This window comes from Malus domestica, chromosome 01 (assembly GCF_042453785.1).
Source record: "Malus domestica chromosome 01, GDT2T_hap1".
Lineage (NCBI taxonomy): Eukaryota > Viridiplantae > Streptophyta > Magnoliopsida > Rosales > Rosaceae > Malus > Malus domestica.
In genome coordinates this window covers 29,567,179-29,593,587 of record NC_091661.1, presented here as the reverse complement: position 1 = coordinate 29,593,587, position 26,409 = coordinate 29,567,179, and the positions used below count along the sequence as shown (strand labels likewise).

Below are 26,409 nucleotides of genomic sequence, written 5' to 3'. Positions count from 1 at the left end.
CATTTATATAGCGACACGTGGTGTACCGCTCCGTGTAACGATCACACTAAAAAATTTCTCCACTTGTAGAATAAATTCTTAGGTCCGCTCAATGAAGCACATCATTTGTTCTACTACACATGCAACGAGTTGATTATCTTATAGTATGGTCCCGAACGATGTTACGCAGGTTATACTCAAATATAAAATGTTATGTTTGTATTTGTGATCAATAAGCTAACTCAAGATAGAAGGTGGGCTATTCTAAGATTATCTTCAACTGAAGGAGGGCAAAAAAGTTCTCTTTAGCCTTATAATCTTATAAGAAATTATATTTTAATGAACAGTGTTAGGTCATATTTTATATCATCTCCAACCGAGGGGGCCAAAGGGTCATATACCAAATATAGCCTCTTGACAAAAAACCATCTTCTTTCGAGGGAGCCAAAGGGTCATAGACTAAACATAATTTATTATTTTAATTAAATTAATATGGTTAATTAAATTAAACTACCATATTAAAATAATATTTTCGGACATATTTTGAGTGTCACTTGTCCCCAAATGAATAAGCATGCAGATTTCTTATCTTTATATAATCTCAATAATCTTTTGGATAGGATTTTGAGTAATACGTGTCGCTAACGTGAGTAACTCTCTAAATTTCTTATCTTTATGTAAGCTCAACAATTTTTTGGATATGATTTCAAGTGACATGTGTCGCTAAAGTAAGTAACTTTCCAAATTTTTTATCTTTATGTAATCTTAATAAATTTTCAGATTGGATTTCGAGTGCCACTTGTCGAGATGTAATTGGTTGTGCAAATTTTAGATAAGATTCTTATATACGTGACACTTCTTATCTTCAGTTTTCAATGTTGTAGGAATTGTGTAAGTATTTATAGAAAAAAAAATAAAAAATTTAAATTCGTCAAAAACAAAAATCGAATTCCAACGGTAACCTGACGGCAGCATGATATTAGATAGCCGTTGCTAGCTGATGTCAGGTAGCTATTGGCATTCAAATGGACTGAGCTGGAGGGCTCGCTGGCTGGAAATGGCAAGTCCGCTAGCCTGATTTGGGGGTTTGGGCCCGATGGAGCCCACAAACCTTTTAGCATAGCCTTTAATTGGAGACGATTTTCATGTTATTTCGATTTATTTTTAGCTCTATGATCGTTTAACCGGTCGGTTTGAGATGGCCTAAGGAGTCCAATTACCACAAAGGCAAAGTATGTCCTTGACAGCAACATAGAGAACATCGAGCAACATAGAGAACATCGAGCAACAAGAACAAGCATGCAGAGGATCATTCGACTTCAACAGCCTCAGAAGAAGTTTAGAATCCAATCGATCTTAAGATCTCAAACCTCCACATTCTCTCTCTCTCTCTCTCTCTCTCTCTCTCTCTCTCCCCCTAACTGCCAAGCATTTGTCCCAACTGGACCCTCTGGTCCTTCAAAACCCAAACCAAGTAAACAATGCTCCAATTCTTGATCACCTACAAGAATCTAATACTCCAACTCTCAGTCTCCCTCACTCTCACCCTCCTCCTCACCTTCCTCAAAATCCCCATCTTCTTCCTCCGCGGCCTCCACACCTACATCCACCCCGACAACGTCCAGAGCGGCGTCCGCGCCGCCATCCGCCGGCCCGATGGCCCCGATTCCGCTTCTGGGCAGCCCTCAAAATCTAACCCCGAGCTCAGGAAGCGGTCAAGGTCAAATCCAAACCCGAGTTCGATGAAAACAATGCTCAGATCTTCCGCCTCAAGCTCGACGAGGCCCACCTCCAAACCCACCTGTATTTCAATGAGTATTCCAATGCCTTCACTTTCTCCTTCGTTGCAATTTCATGTCTTTTGCTTCAGTTGTCGTACTTGAATAACGAATCGGACGATAAAAATTCTGGGTTTTTAGTTAATGGGGTTTTTGTTCCGGTTCTGCTGGGATTTGCCGGTGTTTCTAAGCTGTTGATTTTGCATGGTAAAATTGCTTATGAGATATCCGCTTCGAGGCGTTCCGAGAAGCAACTGAGTGTGCTTTTAGGGGCTGCGGGATTGGTTTTAGGAAATGTGATTTGCTTCACGTTTAGTCCCAAGTTTATTGATTTCCATTTGGAGTCTGTTGATGGGTTTGCGAAAATGTTTATTGCTGTTTTGATGGGATGCTTTTCGGGTTTTTTGTTTATACCGGCGGTGAAGAGTGCGAGGTGTTTTTGGCTTGGGAGTCTCCTCTTGCTTGGACTTTCGCAGATTGATGGCATCTCTTCGGAAAATTACCAATACATTTGTAGTCTATCGTCGTGCTCTGCCCTTGTGAAGGAAGTGGCTCTCTTTATGGCTTGGTGGATTCTCTTTGTTTGGACAATTTACAGTTCAGCGACCATTTTTCTTTATCGGCGCTGCATTTTGTATGTGTCTTGAAGAATTTGATCTGTTCTTCAAGACTAATCCTTGAGATGGACTTTTCATGAAATTTGAGTGAAAGCGTTGTTGCGCTTTGTAACGGAATTTTGATTACCTCACCTGTGTAATTCTGCCTCCCGGAGGGAAGGGGGAAGAGAGGATCAAACGCATTATCTGGTATATACTTTGACCTCCTCTGTTTTGTTTGTTGTTGCATTGATTCACACTCGTTTACTACATGTTATAGAAAACCATATTCCAAACTAAAATCTGCACAGAATAGGGTAGATTTCCTCCCGGGACATACTATTTTGTGACGGAAATATTGTTATGATCAACTAGCCTAACCTACGTCTCGCATGGTAAATATTTGAGTCAAAGATTGCGATTTTTGCACGCCAGTTTGGCCATCTGCAGTCAAAATTAGGAATGTGTAGTACCTTCTTTCTGCTCTCCCATACGACTAGATTTTGTTTATCTTGTTTATCAAAATATTCAAGACTATGTTTATAATCCTCGTGTTATGATATGAGTCGACGACTTAATTTTATTTCTTTGAAAGGGACAACTGGTGGCTGGCTACGATTATTTATTTCTTCCGAGCCCGGAGAGGTTATGGAGAATTTCATCCTGCCACATTCAAGCACACTCACCAACTTGGAGCCTCTAACCTGAGACCTCCCATATTTTTTGTTTATTAAGGAACCGCAGTCCGTCTCCTTACCATTAAACCATTTGCTGTGATTAAATTGATATATACTCATGTTACAAAGTGATGATGCACTTCCTCATGAATAGTGGTAAAAAAAAGACCACGATTTTATATCACATTCCGTGTAGAAGGGGGGAAATATGTTCTCCACGTGTTTTTTTTTTCTTCTTATTCACAATCCTTTTCAAATCTCCATTTCATTTTTTATTGCTTTATCCAATTTAAAAGCTAAATATAACGATGAATGTAAAAATCATTTTCCGAATATGTTATATGATCATTTATATATAATTAAACTTAGATGCTTTAAATCATTATTGTCAAACAATAAGATAATCTACATTGAATTAACTCGGGTACAAAGACAAATGTTTTCAACCAATTGGACTTAATACTTGTAATTTCAATTAATATAAAGCTAGACTACTTAGTGTTTATAAATCTTATGTAACATTAAGGAGGTTATAAATCGAGAAAGTCATAAATATATTATATTATTATGACGGAGATTAATTAGTAATATTATGTGACAATTTACAAATTTAGATATTGAAGTACGTATTGTGGTTTACATTTTATAATTTTTTTAGATTTTGCATGCCATGTAAACGTAATGAAAGTCATAAATGGAATTTCGATTGTGGTTTACATTTTATAATTTTTTAAGATTTTGCATGCATTGTAAACGTAATGAAAGTTATAAATGGATATTCGAAACTATATAAAATATTGTTTAACGTCAATTCCATATGAACATTATAAAACATTGTATGCTAAAGGAGAAGTTATAAATCCCTTTTTGTTGTCTATTGTAATTTTTCCTAATTGATTTATGATTGTATTCAGATCTTGCATTTTTTTTCTTTCTGTTAATGAATAATTTGTTGAATTCCAAAATCTAATTTAAATGAACAATCATCCGATTACTGATTATTGAATCTGTTTTAATTTCACTCAGTTCATACTGCAGCCACTTTCATAGAGTGTTATTTTTGAGAAAATCTATTTAGCATTTTTCCACAATACAATTTCCGCACGAACCTCTGATAAGTGGCTTACAGCAACCGAAGAAAAATCAAGAGGTTTTTCAGTATGATTGGAACACAGGATAATATATCATGTGTAACTATTCTAATTGTAAAATATATATGCTAAAAAATTAATAACTTAAAAAATACAATTTTCCACTATTTATATAAAAACACGTAATGTACCACTCATATTCCCAAAAATTTCTCGAAAATCTGACCTCGAAGTTTCTCGAAAGTGAAAGAGTTTCGTGTGGGTTCCTCTGTCTTTTTTCCCACTCCCTCTCTCTCATCATCATCTCTCTCTCTCTCTCTTCCCAACTTCCCACCCTATAAATTCCCCAAGAATCTTCTAGAACCGCCATTCCCGATTCCCACCACCATTTCTCCAACCCAACTCTCTCTTTGGTTTGCTCTCATCGTCCTCCAAATTTTAATTTCAATTTTCCTTTTCCGTTAGAGGCGCGGCTTTTGATATGGCTCCGACGCCGGTAGAGCCGAATGGCGAGTCCACGTCCGGCGAGTCGTTGCAGCGAGCTCTGCCGACGCCGTTTTTGATCAAGACGTATCAGCTCGTCGACGATCCCTCAATCAACGACGTTATCTCCTGGAACGACGACGGATCTAGCTTCGTCGTCTGGAACCCCACCGTCTTCGCCAGAGATTTGCTCCCCAAATACTTCAAGCACAACAACTTCTCCAGCTTCGTCCGCCAGCTCAACACCTACGTAAGCATCTTTCGGTTTCAAATTCTTCAATTTCCGGCGATTTTCCGGTCCGAATTTATTAATTTCTGAATGTTTTGTATTCGAATTCAGGGATTTCGAAAGGTTGGGCTGGACCGATGGGAATTCGCGAATGATTGCTTCCAAAGAGGCCAGAAGCGGCTTCTCTGCGAAATACAACGTCGGAGAAGCACGCCTCTGGCACCGCCGGTGGCGTCGGCATGGGCGGTTCCAGCGGCGAAACCGATGATGTCGCCGTCGAATTCCGGCGACGAGCAGGTGATATCGTCGAGCTCGTCGCCGAACGGAGCTCCCTCGAAACTCATGCAGGAGAACGAGAGGCTGAGGAAGGAGAACATGCACCTCACCAAGGAGTTGGCAGAGGTCAAGACCCTATGCAACAGTATCTTCAGCATGGTCTCGAATTACGCGTGCTCCCAATGGGAAAGCGGCTTCCCGGAGCTGAAACCGCTCGATCTGATACCCGGGAAGCGGTTTTCCGTCAAGGGGGAGAAGGAAGAGGAAGAAGAGGCGAGACTGAAGCTTTTCGGGGTGGCGTTAGGGGCCAAGCGCGCGAGAGAGGCCAGCGCCGACGGCGTAGAGGAGGATGAGACCGACTTGCGGCTTCAGCCGAGTGAGCGATTATTGGTAGGAAGTTACGGTAGATATTAGATTGAGGCACGTGTTAAAATGGGTTCACGTGCGTGTCAGCATTTAGGGGCCCATTTCCTGGACTAGATTCTCTCACCCTCCTCTTTCCGTCTCCTTCCATTATCTTCTCCTCTTATATTTTGTATTTTATTTTTATATTTCTATAAAAAAATTAATATAAAAAGTTAATATGATTTAACCGTAACCGATCAAATATGAAAGGAGAAAAAAAAAAAGAGAAAGAAAAAAAAAAAAAAAAAAAATCCTACTCCATTCCCTTCAAGAAGTTTCTCAGACGTTCTACTCTTTCTTGCTTTTAGAAATAGTACTTTTGTTTTTATCTTCTGCCTTTGATTTTGCGTAATATTGTACATGGAAGATGATCAAACGTTCCCACTTCCCACAAGGAAAAAAAGAAGAAATTAAAGACCATATCCAATGCAACGGGTGTCTATTGTACTCGACTTGAACGGAGGTTTATTGAACAATGTCCGCACATAATTAAATATCGTTATTGTACAAGTAGATCTTATTGAGTAACGGTTATTTTGGAATGTAATAATTGTGTTTATGTGTAATAATAATTGTTCATTTGAATATAGTTCTTTTTTGTGCGAGCCGGTAAGACTTTTATCGAGCCTCATTATGTACACTATCCTTAGTTTGTATGAATTCAGTCTTACTTAATGAATAACTTACTTTTGATCCAAAAACAAAAAACCAAAAAACCCCCCGAAGAATATAAAAGTTGGAAGTGGGATGTGGGATGTGGAATGTGATTGTGATAGATTATGGTTATGAAATCAGTTATGCACAGTGGCGGATCCAGGATTTTAAACTCGGGGGGTCCCAATAATAAATTTCAAAAAAATTATAGACAAAAATAACATTAAAAAGTTAAATATAATACATTTCATTCAAAATCATACGCAAAACAACATTACAAGCTATAAAATCACAAAACAACAAATCATCGTTTTTTCTTTGCATGCAAAGTGTATAGGAACTCATGCTTTGTAGGCCTACAAGGTCCCATTTGCAAATATGTTCTTTGAACCTCATCTTGAATATTAGAAGAATAGTCCTTCATTCGAATTCTTTTTCTTGGGTCTCTCTCAAGATTATTAAAATCAACGTCACACTCATTTTGTCTTGAGCTCGAACTACCAGAACAAATAAATGGTGCTATTGGCTTTGGAAGGAAAAATCTTTCCATATTTCTTATTTGTAAACTACATATTTAAGCAAAAACACAAAACATATACCGATTAACCAATAAACAAAAATTCCATCTAAATTCCAATGATAAAATGAGTATACAAACATAAAACATATCAACAATCATATCAATAATAGACTAAAAATCTCCATCAATATCTAATATAATTTAATTGAGATTAGATTAGAATTCTAAAAAACTTAATTGAATTTTGAACCAAATAGTGGTGGAGTGGAGAATTAAAACAAGTGGATGTATGATATTGGACTTACGTAATTATAATATGGGATTGGGTCATGGGTGAGATTAGAAATTTAGGGTTTTGAAATGGGGGGAAAGAGGGAACCAAATAATAGGGAATTGGGGGAAAAGCAGCAGGGAAAGAGAGAACTTTGGGGAAGGGCTCAGGGGGGCTGGGCTTTAAAATTAAAGCAATATTGAGTCATCATGCATGGCAAACGACAACGTTTGTCTACCTTTTTGTTTTTTTATACTTAAAACAATGGGCCAAAACACAGCCGTTTTGGACCAATTGGTAAAAAGCCCTATTTTCTTTCTTCTTCCCGCAGCGTCTTCTTCTTCACTGCTACCTGCAACTGCAACCTGCAACCTGCACAGCAGCTCAAACCTTATGTTCGAGGGGTCCCCCGGAAATTTTCTAACAGGGATTTAGGGTCGCCGAAGGATCCTAGGACCTCCCAGGTCCCTCTGTAGATCCGCCACTGGTTATGCATGCCTCATATAAATGTTCTTACCAACAATTGGTTCTAGCATATCTCACGCATGCTGTTAAGTAAGGCGGAAGCTAGCTACCTGCTTGTTAAAGGTGCTCGTTATAAATGATGAGTGTTCACCTTTAATCTACGTAGATCAAGTACCCACTAACTTGTGGGACATTGGTAGAAAAAAAGAATGAGAAATTAGGTTCACATCTCTCTTTTTACTACTCAATTGATTAAAATAGAAAAATTTTATTTAAACCCATGCAACCTCTTTTTACACCCAATTTAAAATTTTGAATGTTAATTGTCTATTTTACCCTATTGTATAATTACTATTAAGTACAAAATGAAATTAATAATAAAACTTAAATTTATTAATAAACCCAAACACTATAATTAAACGCTACGATTATTCTTTGTTTATCCTACATTCATTCTGGCTAAAACCATAATAGCGCTCATAGGGAAAAATAACTTTTTGATGATATGCAGACTGTATGCATCTGCAGGCGAAATATGGCTACCTTAGCAACTACTGAAATTTGTGATACGAATACAACTCTTGTGGGAAGCGGAGGTTTGCGTGTGCTGCCACCAATTTTCCAGGGATACGGACCATCCCGAGCATTCTCATGCCCCATTACGACACTCAAGGTGTTCGAGGACAATGTCTTAGTCAGACAACTTCTCAAAACCAAAGGCGAGGGAAGAGTTTTGGTCATTGATGGCGGAGGAAGCATGAGATGTGCTTTGGTTGGAGGGAACTTGGGACAGTTGGCTCAAAACATGGGATGGGCAGGTGTTGTGGTGATGGATGCATTAGAGATGTAGATGAGATCAATGAGTGTGATATTGGGGTGAGGGCTTTGGCATCTCATCCGATGAAGTCGAACAAAAAAGGCGTCGGAGAAAAGCATGTTCCGATCAACGTTGCGGGAACCTTGATTCGTGAAGGCGAATGATTTTCATTGCAATTCAAAAACATGCCTAGTACAAGCAAATCATGACGACACATTGATACTTTACCCAACCATTGCCCCAAAAACCAAGGCTGGCTAGCTGTTTGCAGAGGAAAGTTATTAGCTTCACAGAGCAGAGCATAACAGGGACAAAGACCGACAATCACTGATGTTCAATGGGTGTAAATATAAATCCACATATTAAATTGGGTTTATGAGGGTATATTAGGTATTAAATTTGGGTTTAAAGAGATATTAATAGTTTAGTTAAAAAACAAATGGGTGTAAAGAGTAAGTTGGATGTAGAAATATGTTAGATGAGTTTAAATAAAATTTCCCTTAAAATATTATTCATTTTCAAATTTTTATCAACATCCTTAGATTTTAATATATGTCATTAAAATTTTCAATAATAAATTATTTTTTTATTTCTAAATATGTTCATTTATTGTTAGAAATGTTACACATGGTATATTTATATTTATGGCTAAATTGTTTATCATATACTTTCATTTTTAGTTTGTACCCATTTTCGATTTGCAACCTTTTTTTAATTTGTGCCAATTTTCTTTTCACTTTTAATTTGTACCCATATATTAATTTCTTTTTAGTGCCCATATTTTTAATTTATTTTTAGTGCCCATATATTAATTTCTTTTTATTTGCTAATTGTATGTATTTATTTTATGTTTTAAAATATATCAGTAGTTATTTTTTAAAATATATTAATAATTATATGGGTACATTATTTTTTTGCTATAATTTTGCGAAGAACAATATTACTCCATTATTCATTTTTTTAGTATTTTAAAAATATTATTTGAATTTATTTAAATTTCATAATTTGTGGGACATTAAATGCATAAATACATGAGTTAAATCTCTTAAATGATGTTAAGGACATCAATCAAAATATTTAAACAAACAAGGTTTCAATCTAACAATTAGTTTGATTAGGGACCGGAATCAAAATAACCAAAAAAAAAAACAATTAACCATCACCCCATAATGGGAATTCTTTTCACCCTTCTACTATTTCATCATCAGTCACCCATGAGTGTTTAGCCTTGCTAGGTGGAATGAAAAATGTTATTCATAATATGTAGAACGCCTGATTACTTCAAACTCGTTAGATACATAAAAGGATCATGATTTGATTGAAAATGCGTAAGTAAAAGGGGCAATCTTGATTGCGAGACCTACTGGTTGAACATAGACGAAAGTTGGCGATTCGCAAAATTTTCGCCTATCCAAAATTTTATTTCTTTGTCGCCTTATTTTTCAACTTCACCATTGAATTCGTGTCTAAAATATTCAACTTTTGGTGCGTACCATAAATCAACTATAACTGGATATCGAACTTTGTACTTACAAATTTCAAAGTAACGCCACTAAACTGTAATGCTAGTTGATCGAGGCCTACAAAGTTTCGAGTTCGGGATGAAACTCGTATTTGAGTTGGAGTTGATTCGCATTGAAATATAAAATTTAGGTTTTTTAATGGAAGAGATGACTTTGTTTCAATGGTTTCTTCAAACAAACGAAAACTAAACGATGTTTATTAAGAAACCCCAGCTTTTGATTAGATTAGCAGACTAATTGTACCTTAATTAGTTTACATGATCATTGTCATCACATCCTTGACATAAAACTCTACATTTTATTCATCACTAATCTCTTTGAGAAACTTCAACACTTGAAGCATCGTAGGCCTCTGAGCTGGGTTATCAGAGAGGCACACACAGGCAATCTTCAACACTTGAACCATCCTGCGCTTCGAATCCGCGTCGAGTACTACCGGATCAAGAACATCAGCTGCCTTCGCCTTCTTCATCATCTGAAAAACCCACCCGACTAGATTCCCGCCTTCCAAGTCTTTGAAATCGGGTCCGGTTGGCTCTTTCCCTGTCACCAGTTCGAGCAGTATCACGCCAAAACTATAGACGTCTCCTTTTGTGGTAGACCGCCCGCTCTGTCCATACTCCGGTGGAATGTAGCCAAATGTTCCGGCTATATCAGTACTAATGTGAGTCTCACAGGCACTGATCAACCTTGCGAGTCCAAAGTCTGCAACTTTGGGCTCGAAGTCTTCGTTGAGCAAGATGTTGCTGGCTTTGATGTCCCTGTGGATGATGTGGGGGCTGAATCCATGGTGAAGAAAAGCAAGGCCGCGGGCTGCACCCATTGCGATTTTGAAACGTCTGTCCCAATCTAGGACTTCAAGATCCCCAGTCCGATTTCTCAGCCAAATGTCCAGGCTCCCATTTACCATATACTCGTAAACAAGGAGCTTCTCCTCGCCAAGAGAGCAGTACCCGAGTAATGGAACGACATTCTGGTGGTTTACCTTACCCAGGGTTTCCATTTCAGCGATGAATTCTCGATGGCCCTGAGTTTTATACTCGCTTAGCTTCTTAACCGCGACTGTTTTCCCATCCGACAATGTGGCCTTGTACACAGTTCCAAAGCCTCCGTCTCCTATTATGTTTGTCTTGCAGAAGTTGTTGGTGGCTTCAAGAATGTCAACTAAAGTAAGCTTGAGCAGCGGCTGCTGAAACATGGCGACGTTGATGCTCAGAGGCTCCTTTGATCTGCTGCTGCTACTGAGAAAATAGAGATTATGTTCCATGAAACTGCTCAACCTGCTTTCTTCAGCTTCTTCGGGATCATGCCGGCTGCTTCGGGCGATCCATCTTACTACAGCATAAGCTGCAACAATAAAGACTAGAGCACTTCCAACTACAACAGCAGCAACTCCCCAGGCATTCAACAATGCTGATTTATCAAAACTCTTGGCATGGCAATCCAAATTTTTACTTCTCCCACATAATTTCTTGTTACCGGCAAGCGATTTTTCTGACAGGTTCCGGCAGATACCACTCTTAGGAATCGGCCCTTCCAACCTATTTTCTGCCAAGTTCACCTTAAACAGATTGATGAGGCTGCAAATTTTATCTGGAATCCTTCCAGAGAGCTTGTTATTTGAAACATCAAAAAACTCGAGTTGCATCAGATTCCCCAGGTCTGGAGGAATCTCTCCTCGAAACGAATTTGAATGAAGATCCAAATCCGTCAAGTATGACAGATTACCAAGAGAATGGGGCAGCTCCCCATCAAAGAGATTATTGCTCAAGTTCATCTTTTCGATCCTCCAAGCCATGGTATTCGAGAACAGCTTATCCACACCACCATTAAGCCGGTTGTCCTGAACATACAACCCCACAAGATTCTGCATGCCTGACAGCGATGAAGGAAGCTCGCCATCAAGCTCGTTCGAGCTTAAATCCAAGTGAGTAAGCTCTTTCAAATCCCCAAAGCTCACAGGTATGGCACCAGACAACTTATTACCGGTCAAATTAAGCTTCACCAAGCTTCCCAAACGACCTAAGCTTCCCGGTATGGTGCTCGTAAGCTGGTTATTTGCCAGATTCAAGCCTTGAAGCTTCGGCGAACCGCCAAACTCTGGAGGAATTGAACCACTGAGCATGTTCCCAGACAAATCCAAAGTTGTAAGATTTCTTAAACGAGCAAGGGACCTTGGAATTTCACCGGAGATCAGGTTGTTGCTGATCAAAACATCCACCAAAACAACACAGTCGCCCAAATCTTCCGGTATTGCACCGGACAATCTATTGTAGGACAGATCAAACACTCCAACATGTTGCACAAAGCTCAAATCCGGGATGTTTACTTGTCGAAAGTACAACGATTTTTTCGAAGGAATTGAACCTGATAGATTGTTGTGAGAAAGTACCAGACATTGCAATTGGCTCAGCTGCGCAAGCTCCGCCGGGATCGACCCGCTGAGCAGGTTGTTTCCGAGCTCCAATGTAGTAAGACCGGTGCACCGGCCAAGCTCAGGCGGAATGTTCCCTTCCAGAAGATTCGAACTCAATATTAGAACAGAAAGGCTGCTGACATTTCTAATCTCTGTAGGAAGAGTGCCTGTCAGCTGATTGTTACTAAGAACAAGCCTTTCCAAGACGGCTGCCCGACCAATCTCATTCGATATCGGACCTCGCAGCTGATTGTTCGAAGCTGTGAACTCCATCAAATTTTCCGAATTCCAAAGACTTTTCGGTATCGTGCCCGTGAAGTTGTTGGAATCAAGGTCGATCACCATGAGTGGAAGCTCCGAAAGGTAGTCAGGGATTGCGCCGGCAATCTGATTATTCACCAGGTTGAGTTGCGTCAAGTTCTTGCACTTGACAAACGTGTTGTCAATTGTTCCCGAGAGAAAATTGCTATCGAGATCAATCTCCGAAAGCGAACCCGCATTGCAAAGCTCTTCCGGAATCGGCCCCGTCAACATGTTATTGCTCAAGCTAAGTAACCTCAGCATAGAGCAGTTGCCAATCTCCGGTGGAATCTTCCCGGAAAATAGATTGCTGGAAAGCAGAATCGATTCGACTTGCTTCAACTTTCCGAGCCAGGAAGGCAATAGGCCGGAGAGCTGGTTCTTTTCGGCAGAAAACGTCATCACCGGAAGCTCAGAGAGCTCCTCAGGCAACGTCCCCGAAAGCGAATTGAACGAAAGCATCAAAGTCCTCAAACTTTTACAGTTCCCCAGCTCAGCAGGAATAGAGCCATTGAGCTCAGTGAAGACCAAATCCAAAATACTCAGCTTCTGCAACTTCCCAATGCCTTTTGGCAACGAACACCTCAACGGGTTGTACGAGAGGTCAATATTGGTCAACGATTCCAGCTTAGAAATCTCTTCCGGCAACGGCCCTGTTATGGAACAGGAAGCAGCGTACAGAATTTCGAGCCGCGAAAGCTCACCGATTTCGCGGGGTAACGGGCCGGAGAAATGGTTGATGCCAACGTAGAGCTCGGTGAGATCCTTCAGGCTACCAATCTCAGGTGGAATTGCGCCGGAAAATGAATTGTTTGAAACGTCCATGGAAGCTAAAGATTGAAGTTTTGGAAACAGGGCAGAGGGAAGAGAACCCGAGAGGACATTGTTGCCCAGGTCCAGGAACTGCAGCCGGGTCAAGTTTCCAATCTGGGTAGGAATATCTCCATGGAACCCATTGTTGGAGAGCTCCAAGGTTTGAAGCAGTGCTAAATTTCCAAGTTCTGGCGGGATTTTTCCGGCGAAAAAGTTGGTTCCGAGCTTCAGAGTCTCTAGCTGAGTTAACTCGGCGAGTTGGGTGGGTATTTCGCCGGAGAGCTGGTTATCGGTGAGGCAGAGGTGGCTTAGGCGTTTGAGGTTGAGAACTTGACGTGGGATTTTGCCGCTTAGTAGGTTGGAGGAGAGGTCTAGCACGACAAGGTTTGCAAGGGAGAAGAGGGAGGAAGGGAGAGGGCCTTTGAGGGAGAGGAACGGAAGGGCGAGGGCGGTGACTCGGCCAAATTGGCAGGAAACGCCGACCCAGTCGCAGTGCGAGGCGGAGGGCCGCCACGAGGAGAGAACTGTGGGGTTTCCGAGGGCGGTTTTGAAGGAAAGAAGGGCTTCCATTTCTGGGTTTTGGTCATTTTGGTGGGAAACTCCATTGGCGAGTAGAAAGAGAAACTCAAAAGCTAAGAAAATTACTATAAACAGAGGCTTTTTCGACGCCATGAGAGGGCAACTTGAGAAGAAGCAAGAGGGGTCGGAAGCTGTGTTTTTCAGAGAAAAATGGCGGTGGAGAGAGGGCTAATGTGTCATTTCACCAGCGTTGAGAAGAAGCTTGAACGCCATAGCTTTTCTCTGCGAGTTGAGTGTATGCCAAGGAGGCCATAAAAGATAGAAGAGAGTGTTATTAATACGGTCAGAGAAGAAAGGCACGCCGCTCACGTGACTTGTACTCTCCCAACAGCGATTCTGTTGAATTTGCAAATGAGCCCCTTTTGTGCCCCACATATTTCTTGAATGTCTGTTTCGACCGCACAATGTTTACCATACTTAGCATATAGATCCAGCAGTGCCCTACTTTGGCAGCTTCAGAGAATCCGGCTTTTTGTCTCGTTTTAGGCATTTCTTTAGTATTTTCAAATGTGCTGGTGCTTCGGAAAATAGGGGTTCTGTTTTTTGTGCTTGTCATGTCCCCATCTCTTTTCCTTATTCTATTTTGGCACCATGTATGGATGTAATTGCAATGGTCGATTAGAATAATGTATTTTGTATAACTTTTTGTTGTTGTTGGCTAATTATTTTCTAGGGAACTTTCACGAAAAACTCTAGGTAATGTTCATTTTAACGAAAAATCATATTTTTACACTAAAAGGTCAATCCCGATACTATTCATTTTACCCTTTATTTTGTTCTTATTGTTAAAACTCAAAGTTTTCAAAACCTTTTTCATTAGTTTCCTTATTTTCTAGTGGTATTATTAGGTTAATTAATCTACTTTTAAGTCAAGTTACAGTTTAATAAGTCCTCAAATTCAAGAATCGAATGCGATCTGTATGGACTAAATTTTCTAACTTAAAATGGGTTTATGGTGTTTAACTAGATCTTTCTTTTTATGCTACTCTACTTTGTCCGATTCAATTCTCGTTTTTCTTTTTTGAGATATAAACGATATTGTATGAAAGATAATTCGAATTAAGTAATTTGAGTGCAAACAAGATTGTTTTTAATTAACTAAGCTACTAGCCTATTGTCTTAAAATCTTGAAGTATCTTAAATTTGTTAATAGAGTTAGTGATGCCTAATGAACTTAGGGTGCGTTTGTTGCATCGGACTGTTTCGAACTGGACTAGCTGCAAGGACTAAGCTGGACTGGTTTAGACTAGACTAAGCTGGACTAGCTTAATGAAACGTTTGGTGCAGTGTCGGACTAAAGTGACAGATTAAATATTTTGCTATTTTTGATTCACTTCTATAATTTTTTATTTCAGTTTTATAATTTTTTTATCTCATTGCATTCACAAAAGCTATTCTCTGCTCTTCTTCTTCACTGATATTAACCTTTTATTTTCTCTGCTTCCAAAAATCCCAACCACCGTCTCCAATCTCTTCAATGGAATCCAATCATGTAGTGTGATTCAGTTGCAAAAGCCCCAATCTCTTCAAGATGTGTTAGTAATTTGTTTGTAGATGTTATGCAGGATAACTATGGTCAATTTTGAGACAAGATTCAGAATAGGAATAGTTGTTGATAAAGCACAGCTAAACATCATTTTGAAGTGATCAATTCAATTCCAAACGCCCCAATCTCTTCAAGCTGAACATCTTCTTGACATGTTGGGCTGCGATTTCTGTTTGTTCATATTTCAGATTTCAATTTGGGGATCTAGGGTTTCTGGGTTTTTTCTCAACATATTGGAAATCAACGGGCAAGAAAATTTCCAGCACGAGGCGTTGGCGAGGTGTTGGAGTTGGCGACGAGGTTGATTTGGGCGATGGGGCGCGCAATAGCTGATGATGCAGAAGATAGGATTATAGGGGGTCTTAGCAATCCCATGGTGGAGCACGGGATTTGTAGTGATACGTTAGCGAGGGCCGTAGTTTAAGCGAGTCCCAGCTAGTCTCATTTACTTTAATCCTAATCTGCACCAAACATGGGACTGTAGTCCCAGTTAAGCGAGTCGCCCTTAATAACATCAAACAAACGCACCCTTAGTACTTTATTTTGGTTATCCTCTAAGAATTTATATATATATATATATATTGGGTTTTTGGGGCTCTAAGAATTTATATTTTGATATTGGACATTCTAATCTTTTAAAACATATCAAATTTTCCTTACGTTCATCTATGGCATTCTGTTCATTAATGGCTTTATTCTGGTTAAATAGAGTTGGAAAAAAATAACAATGCTTGACTTGGCAAATAAATCGAGTTTGTCGTGTTCGTGTCATACTCGTTATCTTAACGTATCATTTTGCGTCAAACTTGTTATCTTAACGTATTCTTAACAGGTGACCCAATAACGACCCGACCTATTAACGAGCCATGTCGTTTCATGTCAGATTATCGGTCTTGTAAGAAATTGTTAGGCCTAATGTCTAGACTTGACAAATTGGTCATTTACGTGTCATGTCCAAATTGTTAACAGATTCTTAACAGGTCACCCGATAATAATTCGACTCGTAACATGTTAACGCGAAACCTGTTATTTTCACGTCATTTCATTTGTAACGAGTCATGTAAGAAACTATCAAGTCTAATAAATACGATAAATTTGACAATTATGGGCAAATCAACACGTTCATAAGACAAGGGAGCTCAAATTAAAAGTCGAGGGACAAATAGAAACAACATCACAAGTTGAGAAGACAATTGATAAATTTTACCATTTATTTATGGGAACTTTAACGACAAGCACCCGGTACTGTTCACTTTAATGAAAAACCACATTTTTATACTAAAAAGTCAATCATGGTACTATTCATTTTACCCTTTATTTTGTCCTTATCATTAAAACTCAAAGTTTTCAAACTCTTTTCATTAGTTTTCTTTTTATTTATTGTTGGTGGGGGCAAAATTCATAAATATTTGTACCATTTTACCATGTATTTACTGTTGATGGGGCAAAATTCATAAATACTTGTACGATCTTACCATGTATTTATTGTTGATGGGGCAAAATTTATAAATATTGGTACCTTTGAGTAATGTGGGGTCCACACGATTTGGGTGAGAAATAAAAATAAAAGAAGTAAGAGGAGTGAGGTTGGAAACGCGAGTTGTGTGACTGTCCTTGCTCGTAGACGAGGAGGTTTCCTTGCCGCTCAACGCCAAAAGGTGAAGGAGAAAGTTCCAAGTTTACAGTGGATAAAATGTGACCCAACTTCTACTTTTCCTACAGCTACAGATAAATTTGAATTTAATTTTTATTATTATTATTTTTTGTTTGTTCAAAAATTGGTTCGTATCAATAAACATGTCAATTTCTTAAATGATTCGTTAATTTGACACAAAAATATAAAACACAAACAACACAAACACGAAAAAAAATACTTGTATGCCAAACTTAGGTACCAGTAGTAAATGTAATTTTCTAAAAGTATCAAGTATTTTTTGAATCCAGAAAAGAGCAATAATTTCTTAAATTTCCAACATTGGTAAGTCCAGAGTCTCTTTACTATGTGGAACAAGAAATGGCTAAATTTACTATGTTAGAGAAACAGTGGTAAATTGCATTGGAATCACCAAGTGGTACAGGTTGAACATTTATCTATCGTCACTCTCAACTAGTAACTCAGTGATTAGAGACGAATTTCATGTCTGTATGTTATGAGTTTAATTATTGACGTTGGTGAATCAATAGCATGTACATTATGAGTTAGATCGAATAACACCAAATTAAATTATATGAGGCCAAAATATAAAGGATGAGGATCCCATCCGGATCCAAATGATAGGGATCCTAAGGATCCTCACATCCTAACCGTTCATAATATATCGTACGATCATAAATAGTTTAAATTTTATTATTTAAAATTAAACATAAATAGTATCCGATGAAAACTGACTGTACGATATACAATAAACGGCTAAGATGTGAGGAACCAAAGAATCCCTACCATTTGGATCCGGATGGGATCCTCACCCTAAAAAGAAAAGGGGTTGAAATTTTGTGTGAGTACAGTTGACATGAAGTGAAGGGCAACCCTACCCCCAAAATTTGCTCCTAGACGCTACGGGTAGGTGTGGAACCTATGGAATGAACTGACCGAAAGGACCTGGAGTGGATAGTCACTGAGGCAGGCGTGACATTGACATGGAGGATGGTTATTTTGGTCATTGTATTATGTGGGTGTTAATTTGCACTTTGGGTTGGGATAGTGATATTTGATTAGACATGAAAGTTTGTAGGGGGAGGGGAGGGGGACTGGCCTGAGGCTGATCTGTCCCTTCACAGGAAGCAAACCAAGAACCCGAATTTTCTTTTTTTGATGCCACACCCTGCACCTCACCCATTTTATCCATAATCTCACCTTGTGGCTCAATTTGTCACGCTCCGATTTCGATATATATTCAAGATCAATGCGTAATGTTCGATTGTACTGGGTACAGAGAAACACATGCAAGAAATACTAAACTTAAATTCATAATATTTTCAAGGCAACGGGGTCTCTGTCACAAATATACAACTGTACAATAAATCTAACATTGGTAGGTTGCCAAAAGATATATAAGGGTGTGAATGATAATAATGTGACGTATGTGATAATCATAAAACAAGTCCGTCGATCACAGTTTATAAATAGTATTCATAAAATCAACTTTATAAATCATAACAATTTAGTATAAATCCAGAAGGAGCCACACATACACCAGTTGCCTTTCTAAAACAAACCACAAATATTCTCAAGTATATCGTTCATAGTTGAAAATTAGGACTAGAGTGACTCAATTCGAACGAAGTCTACATCTTCTAACCTTTCACACAATTTTTCTTTGATCCATACATACATTGAGCATCGACGTTTTTCAAGTCGTTCGATCATACTCAACAATAACCAGTCTTCAATACTGAGCCCGGTAGATCAAGCCAACATTCAATTGTGCTACGGCACTCACTGAAAACTACATAGTATAGGGGTGTGGAAAACTGAAAAAAAAAAATCAAAAAATCGGAATAATCCAGTAACCAAATGAAAAGGAAAAGGAAGGTCGGAGGAGGGGATCAGTTTGTTTTGGAGGTGGATTGTCTACCCTTCCATTTCCATACTCTTTCTATCATTTTCTGTTTATGTGATCATGGTTAAGCCACGTTAAAATTTTATATATATTTTTATAAAAATAATAAAACAAAAAGTAATAAGAATATAAAATGTTAACGTGTCTTAATCGTTATCACACAAAACAGAAAAGAATGAAAATAATATGAAAATTGAGGGGTAGACAATCCACCTCCGTTTGTTTTTTGTCTGCTGAAGGAGGCTGGCAGAATGCTTTTACATCTGTCTTGTCTTATTGAAGCATTTAGTTCTTGATGAAAATAATTGCAGTGTATGGCACAGTTGGTGGTGCCAGTGCCAGTGCCCGTGCCCCAACAGACAACAGATTTCAGGCAAAAAATTCAGAGATCATGTTCTTTGCTTATATCACTTGTGCAGAATCTTCTGCCACCAAAAGTATCAAACATTTGATTCCCTTTTTCTTTTGGACCAAAAATTTCAAAGCAAATTTTCCCACTCATTATTTGTCCATAGAATTTTCTTTTTTTGTAGTTTGATGCAGAAACTTTTTGGTGCCTAGATAACATTTATGTGTGATATTATTATTTCACGTGTTATATTAAATTAATAAATTTTTACAATACCATATTTTGGATACACAAACAATTGTATTTCATAATTTAAACTTTGTAAGTGATTTCTACACACATGACACCTTTTAACATTTGACAATTGTATGTGTGTTTTTTCTTAAATTGACTAAATCAAGTGAAAATTTTACTACTTCTATAGATTTTTCCGTTATGGTTCTTATATTCCATATTCCTAAACTCATTTTACTCTCTCAAATCCTATCCTCATGTCCTAACTTCTTTGATCTCACTCGTCCAATAAAATCAATGTACTTTTTTTGCTTTCCTTAGGAAAAGTTGATATTAGCATATGCTTCCAAATAAATTTAAGTAGAGTTATTAAAAAAAAAAAGTTTCTACAACACCCTTACTCCTTTAACACTGCATTCGAGCACTACTCGAAATCAATGAACCTTGCTCATTTATTACTGTGCCCCGGTCACACAAAGTGTCATTTTCGGATGACGACCCAACTTCAGCGCAATTTCGTTTAAGATTAATATCATAAAGATTCAATATGAAAAATAAAGTGCCGGTTGTCGACTACCTAATGCACTCCCTCTCCTCTTTTACTCGAGTTTAAAATCAATAGCGTAAAATAAACTTACACAAGCAGAGTTAAATCAAGTGAAAATTAAGCAACAAAAATAAGCATGAATGCATCAGATAACCTAATTGTGTGAAATAATCACTAGTCTTTATACTTTTTGTTAAGGCTATCTCCAACCGAAGGGTCCAGAGGGCCAGAGGGCCGAAAATAGCCCTAAAACCGTCTCCAACCGAGGGCTAGGCCAGAGGGCTCTGGAATCTGGGAGGGCCCCACGGGATCGGAGAGGGCTGGAGGGCTGGAGGGCTGGCTGCTTTCGGCCAGCCAGCCAGCCCCGGGGCTGGCTATTTTTTTTTTTAATGTTTCCTATTGCTGTCGGTTAAAACCGACAGCATTAAAGAGCTTTTTTTTTTTTTAAATAGTTCTACTATTAGTGTCGGTTATAACCGACACTAATAGTTTGAAATGTTTTTGAATGTAACGGCTAGTAGCCGTTGGATTATTAGGCCTCTCTTTTTTTTTTTTTTTTTTAATGAATTTAAACTTCTTTTTTTTTTTAATGAATTTAAAATTTTTTTTTTCCCTTTTTTTTTCCTTTTCATATGAATCAAATTTTTTTTCATATTTTTTTTCCTATAACTTCTATTTTACAAAATTTGTTTCATATTTTTTTTCAATTCTATTTTTTTCGTATAACTTCCTAGGCCATTTATACAACATTAAATTGTAGTTTTTAAATAATAAATTATGTTTGGCCCTATGGTCCTTTGACCCTCGGTTGGAAACGGTTTTTTGTGACAGGGCTAAAACGAGCCCTTTGGCCCTCTGGCCCTCGGTTGGAGACGGTGGCAAATATGGCCCTGTACTGTTCATTAAAATATTAATATCTTGGGGAATCTTGGAGGGCCAGAGGGTTCAAACGAGCCATCTGGCCAGCCCTCGGTTGGAGATTGCCTAAGTAGTGTGGTTAATGACCAGCCACTGCCGAACGCAGAAGATGAGAGGCAGATTACATCACCTATATATTGCATGAAAATTGAAACCCTAGCAAGGCGAGGTTTCTTAAGAAAGTACGCAAGCCATTAATGGCAGCAAGCAGTGACGGAAAGTTTCGGGATGGCCACATGTCTAGTCTGCACTGTGCACTGTGCACTGCACCGCACCAGTCCATCGAACAAGAACAGTAATAACAAGAGCTGAAACGTGCACGTTTTGAGAGAGCTGATTAGTGCGCTGATTAGAAGAGGAAACAAGTAGTTTTTGGGAAAATTTTAAGGGTTGGGATTGATGGAAAAATGAAAAACTTTCTTTTTGGTGTGCGTGAAGGAATTCCAAAAATGGAAGATTGAGAAAGATTTCTGAAGTGACTTTGCGTGAGAAAAGCAGATGAGAAAAATCAATATGGCTATGCAATTTGGCATCACTTTAAGGTTAAAAGCAGAGCGACTGGCAGTGCTTCTGCCAAAAGCCTTTTTCCCCTAACTGTTGAGGTGAGTTCTTACGTATCTGTGACTGTGAGACAACAGCGGATTTTATTGATAGAATTCTCATTCATTCTCCTTTCTTTCTTACATATTATTTTTTGTTTTACTGTTTTTATAAAAAAATTAATATAAGATATTAACGTAAATAAATTGTAACGGTTCAAATATGAAAGAAAGGAAGGAGAGACGGATTAGGAGGTCCTTTATTGATTCCCTGCTAGAGTGGTTCTGGTTCTGGACGATGGATTGATAATATGTTTTGATTTCTCACTGTGTGTTTTCGTTGACGTGTTATTAGATTGTAGGTGGATGTTTAATTTTGTATTATTGATGAGAGAATATTACACTATTTCTATTTGGGTTTGGCTGGCTACGGTTCATGAGATTAATCCTTTCTTTTTATTTTCTTTTTTCGAATTGAACTGTTATTAACATTCTAAAATTTCATTTTACGCTCATAAGTTTATTTTTCTTTTTAATTATAAAAAATTTAGAATGCAAAATAAAATTTTTGAAATTCTAATAATAATTCTTTTTTTGAAATATTTTATTTTTGGAAATGATAATTTGTGATCAATGAACTCAAGTCCAAACAAATTACAAAACCATACATAAACAAAGAAAGACATAAAATATAAGACATACCCAAACAAAGGAGAGCTACAACCCAAGACATAAAAGGAGACCCACACAACCTGAGGCCCGTAGGCAATAATAAAAAAGCAACAACAAAAACTTTAAACTCTAGCTGCCAAACATCAGTCACCGCCGCCACTTCCTCCGCGAAGGAAGACATCGCCCCAAATTGAAAAGAGCACCCGAACCAAAAAAATTAGATATGAGAGTGTTGCGCATAATCAATCCACAAACTACAAAGAACCAAAACCTTCACAACCACACATGCGAGGAAGATCACAAAACGTAATAGGAGGAGGGAAAGGGAGGGCAAAGGAGGGGGTGTAATGTTCCGAAGTGAATCGCTCCACACTTCACCCAATTTTTCTGGCAAGCCGTATTAGTAGTGGCTATGAGGGTTGAGTCTTGTGTCAAAATAGAGACCAACACTTAGAGATCTAAATTTTTGGGTTGGAAAAGATGAGAGGAAGCAAGGGAGAGGTAAGAAAGAAGCGTGCGATGGGGAGGGAAAATGGGGTTGCCATTGATCCTAAAGCCAAAGGCTAGGGGCGGCGGCTATAGTTGGCTTTTCCTTTGGAAGCTTTTAGAGAGAGTCTAACTAGAATATATAATGTGTTTAAGTTTTACTATCTAAGCTTAATTCATTTTTTTTCTCTCGTAATTTAGACCAATTTATTTTCTTTCTGTTAGTTATAATAGAAACGAATAATTGAATTTTTCGATTCCATTATTCTTATGGGTTTACTGATAATAAAATCATTTTAATTCCTGACTTTTTATGTGTTTATGAACATGTAAGAAACGAGACAAAGAAATATGTGTCCATGTAATTCAATGTCCGAAATATCAAGAACCAAAATAAAACTCCACGAGCCCTCACTTGCGGTCTTATGCCCTTCAACAAGTGTTTGTTAGAGTTATGTAGGCCAACCAACCAACCCAACCCAAGAGCTAGCCTGGGCCGAAGATCATGAACAGTATGTCAAGCCCCTCAACCTCCTGTGAACCTCGCCAATATTCAATTGTCGACGGACCAATTTCGGGTCAACTTGTTTACATTGGACTTTTCTAGGACTTCTGATCGTATTTGGGACATTGTTGTTTTTCATTTCGATAGAAAATTCAATCCTCCAACACAACTCAAGATAAAATAACGTTAAAAACGTCGGTACCCTCGAAGACATATATATTCATGAAATGAGGGCATTTGCGTTGCTGGTAGTGATATGGAGACTAAATTTTTAAACAAAATTTTGTAAATTAAATGACATAGCATTACCCTTGCGTTGCATGTACTTCATTTTCGAAATAAATTTGAAGTGGAGCAAGAAGAATTGGTGCAACTAATTATTAATTCAAGTGACAAATTGAGCATTTATTCCATTTGTAACAGTTAAAAAAAGGGAAAATGTGGTGTTTAATTAACTTTTTATTCGTAGAGATTAAAGGCTAATGAGATTCTATTCTTTCAATTTAGGGTTTATATCTTTTGCATTTGGTTTCTATGTGGCTTCTCTATAACTTTTATCATTGATTGGCATGTATTGATAAACTTAATCCTCCTTAAGTTGGTTGTCATAAATTTTGCAAGAGCTATAGAGAAGTAACACACAAAACGGGTGTAGAAGATTTGATCTTTTCGTTTTCTATAGAAGCTAATCCTACTATTCCAACACATGGAATCAACGTCAAAGAAGAAGACACGTGGACATAATTCACTAGAAAATTGAAGTTCGCCAAAAGATGTGAAACATGTCAAATGTGGGGATTGAAACACTCAGATTTGCTTTGCGCTGATTATTGGAGAAGTTGCGAGTGAGCATGACAATTGCAAGAATAAAAAGCGTGAAAATGAAAGCGTTTTGAGGCTTTCTAATCGAAAGAGGTGTCAAGTTTGGAGTGGTTAATTCCCATTCATGCATCTAGACCATCGGACAAGTGGTTGCCATCGTCCAAATTCCTTCGGTTTTTGTCTTTTGAGACCTTTGGCATTACACTATATAAAGTTATGTACACTATATAAAGTTATGCTGAAAGAAGGGACTGGCATTTTTCAGGGTACAATCACATTGTCAAATGATATTACAAATTCATTTAAGTAGTAACATGCGTATCAATTGAACTTGAGAACAATGACGGATAATAATATCATGCACCAATACTATAATATATATGTGAAGTTATAACACCATATGAATGTGCGATCTGCACGAGAGGTTCTCTCATATAAGAGGTTTTAGTTTCAATAACGTTATTGTCCAACAACACAGAATGCACCACATGTCCAATGAACGATGTGACATGTGTGGTATTGTGAGAGGAAATAATTTCTTAATCAGTAGCCATAGCTAGAGTATTTGGAAAGGGAGAGATGAGAGTGCAGCTGCATCGTTGAACATCCCATACCGTTGGTTGCCAGAGATTCTAAATTGTAACACTTTTTCCAGGCTTGTTGATAAGAGAAAAATACATATATTTCCTTAATTTCTAAAGTTAGAAAGAAATGATGTGCATACAGAGAATTATTAAGCACCTCTAAAAGATGAATTCCCATTTTCCCAAGATAATGTTTTTTAAGTAGAAAAAGGTTATATTCTTCGTTTTCATTAACCCAGTAAGGCAATGACATTAGATTCTACAGGGAGAGACAGCAATATATGTAACTTTATGCTTTCAGAGGGATCTCTTTGCTCATACTCAACAAAGTACTCATCCTTCTAATGGCTTCTTACCACATCTATCAAAGGATAGCTCGAATTTGAAAGCTTATATGACTTGCCCTTTCCCCGAACAGAAATTTTAAGACCACATCGGGAATCAAACTCGGAACATCAGATGCCTGAATAAATGCTTTTAATCAATTAATCTATAAACTTCTTGCTCCGGAACAGTAATTAATTAAGGAATATTAACCAATATTAGTTAATTTATGCTTCCTGCTGGACTGTTCTTGTGCCTATAAAAGCCAACGTAGTCTCGCTTCCAATGCATTGCTTCAACTTTCTAGCAGAAATTAAGATAACACATCTTCTGCAGTCTTTTCACTCCGTTTCTTTTCGTATACATGTCGAGGACGACGGAGCCATTGACGGTAGGAAGAGTGATAGGAGAGGTTGTTGACATCTTCACCCCAAGTGTGAAGCTGAATGTAGTTTACAATCCAAACAAGCAAGTTGCTAATGGACATGAGCTCATGCCTTCTGTCATTGCTGAAAAACCTCGCGTCGACATCGGCGGTGACGATATGAGGATTGCTTATACCTTAGTAAGTTAATTTCACCAATAATTAGTGATTGCTTATTTGCTGCGGCAAGATAATATGATACATTGATAGTACTAGTGTGATATAACTAACCTTTTCTTTTTTTCGGATGATAACTTCTGATGAAGATAATGACAGACCCAGATTATCCAGGCCCCAGCGATCCATACCTGAAAGAACATCTCCACTGGTTTGTATATTTTACTTGTCATACAAGCTCACATACTATAGTTTTAGATATATATATATATATAGTACCTTAATTATTTAACTTTCACAAAACTATATATTTCAGGATGGTCACAGACATTCCTGGGACCACTGATGTCTCATTTGGTAAGTAACTAAGTCATTGCCGACATGAATAATACATTGATACACACACACACACACACACACATATATATAGGGTTTAGGGCTAAATGAAGATTTGTTCTTAGCTAAATATAATATTTTGGGTTTTATATAATTAACAGGAAAAGAAACTGTGGAGTATGAAACTCCAAAGCCGGTCGTAGGCATTCACAGGTACGTGTTCTTGCTATTCAAGCAGAGAGGAAGACAAACAGTGAGGGCTCCAGCTTCCAGGGACAATTTCAACACCAGAAAATTCTCGCAGGAGAACGGTCTTGGGCTGCCTGTGGCTGCCGTCTATTTCAATGCACAACGAGAAACTGCTGCTAGAAGAAGATGATGAGTAATTACTACTGCATATAAATAAGATTAAAAATGTCATAAGAAGATTGGAGACTTGTATCTCCTGCTGTGCTGGTCTTCCCTATAGCGTGCAGAGAGGGCATGCATATGATCGTACGTATTAGGGTTTGTTATTTTGTACGCACATAGGTAACAACTTACTAGGTTGTACCAGGTTTCCGGGACAGTAGTA

The 26,409-nt window shown here is 38.1% G+C and overlaps 5 protein-coding genes and 1 long non-coding RNA gene across 6 annotated transcripts; 5 read left to right on the top strand and 1 right to left on the bottom strand.

Moving 5' to 3' along the window:
- Positions 1-1,460: 1,460 nt before the first annotated feature.
- LOC103441315 (uncharacterized) lies at positions 1,461-2,300 on the top strand. Its single transcript, XM_070812593.1, has 3 exons — positions 1,461-1,782; positions 1,899-2,190; positions 2,234-2,300. Exons 1-3 carry the CDS (start codon positions 1,461-1,463, stop codon positions 2,298-2,300), a joined length of 681 nt encoding a protein of 226 aa, XP_070668694.1.
- Positions 2,301-2,331: 31 nt separating this feature from the next.
- On the top strand, positions 2,332-3,291 carry LOC139198265 (uncharacterized). Its single transcript, XR_011583632.1, has 2 exons — positions 2,332-2,563; positions 2,949-3,291. It is a non-coding gene; the product is annotated as an uncharacterized lncRNA (long non-coding RNA).
- Positions 3,292-4,504: 1,213 nt separating this feature from the next.
- On the top strand, positions 4,505-5,757 carry HSF4 (heat shock transcription factor 4). Its single transcript, NM_001294352.1, is given in 2 exon segments — positions 4,505-4,854; positions 4,945-5,757. Coding segments are annotated over 2 exon segments (831 nt in total). The 5' UTR covers positions 4,505-4,602; the 3' UTR covers positions 5,524-5,757.
- A 2,202-nt stretch (positions 5,758-7,959) lies between these two features.
- Positions 7,960-8,274, top strand: LOC103440417 (putative 4-hydroxy-4-methyl-2-oxoglutarate aldolase 3). Its single transcript, XM_070812577.1, has one exon. The coding sequence runs from the start codon at positions 7,960-7,962 to the stop codon at positions 8,272-8,274; it is 315 nt and encodes a 104-aa protein (XP_070668678.1).
- A 1,685-nt stretch (positions 8,275-9,959) lies between these two features.
- LOC103440427 (leucine-rich repeat receptor protein kinase EMS1) lies at positions 9,960-14,117 on the bottom strand. Its single transcript, XM_008379112.4, has one exon. It carries the CDS (start codon positions 13,963-13,965, stop codon positions 10,063-10,065), a length of 3,903 nt encoding a protein of 1,300 aa, XP_008377334.3. The 5' UTR covers positions 13,966-14,117; the 3' UTR covers positions 9,960-10,062.
- An 11,105-nt stretch (positions 14,118-25,222) lies between these two features.
- Positions 25,223-26,322, top strand: LOC103440400 (CEN-like protein 1). Its single transcript, NM_001293841.1, is given in 4 exon segments — positions 25,223-25,523; positions 25,649-25,710; positions 25,816-25,856; positions 25,997-26,322. Coding segments are annotated over 4 exon segments (522 nt in total). The 5' UTR covers positions 25,223-25,322; the 3' UTR covers positions 26,215-26,322.
- The last annotated feature ends 87 nt before the right edge of the window (positions 26,323-26,409 follow it).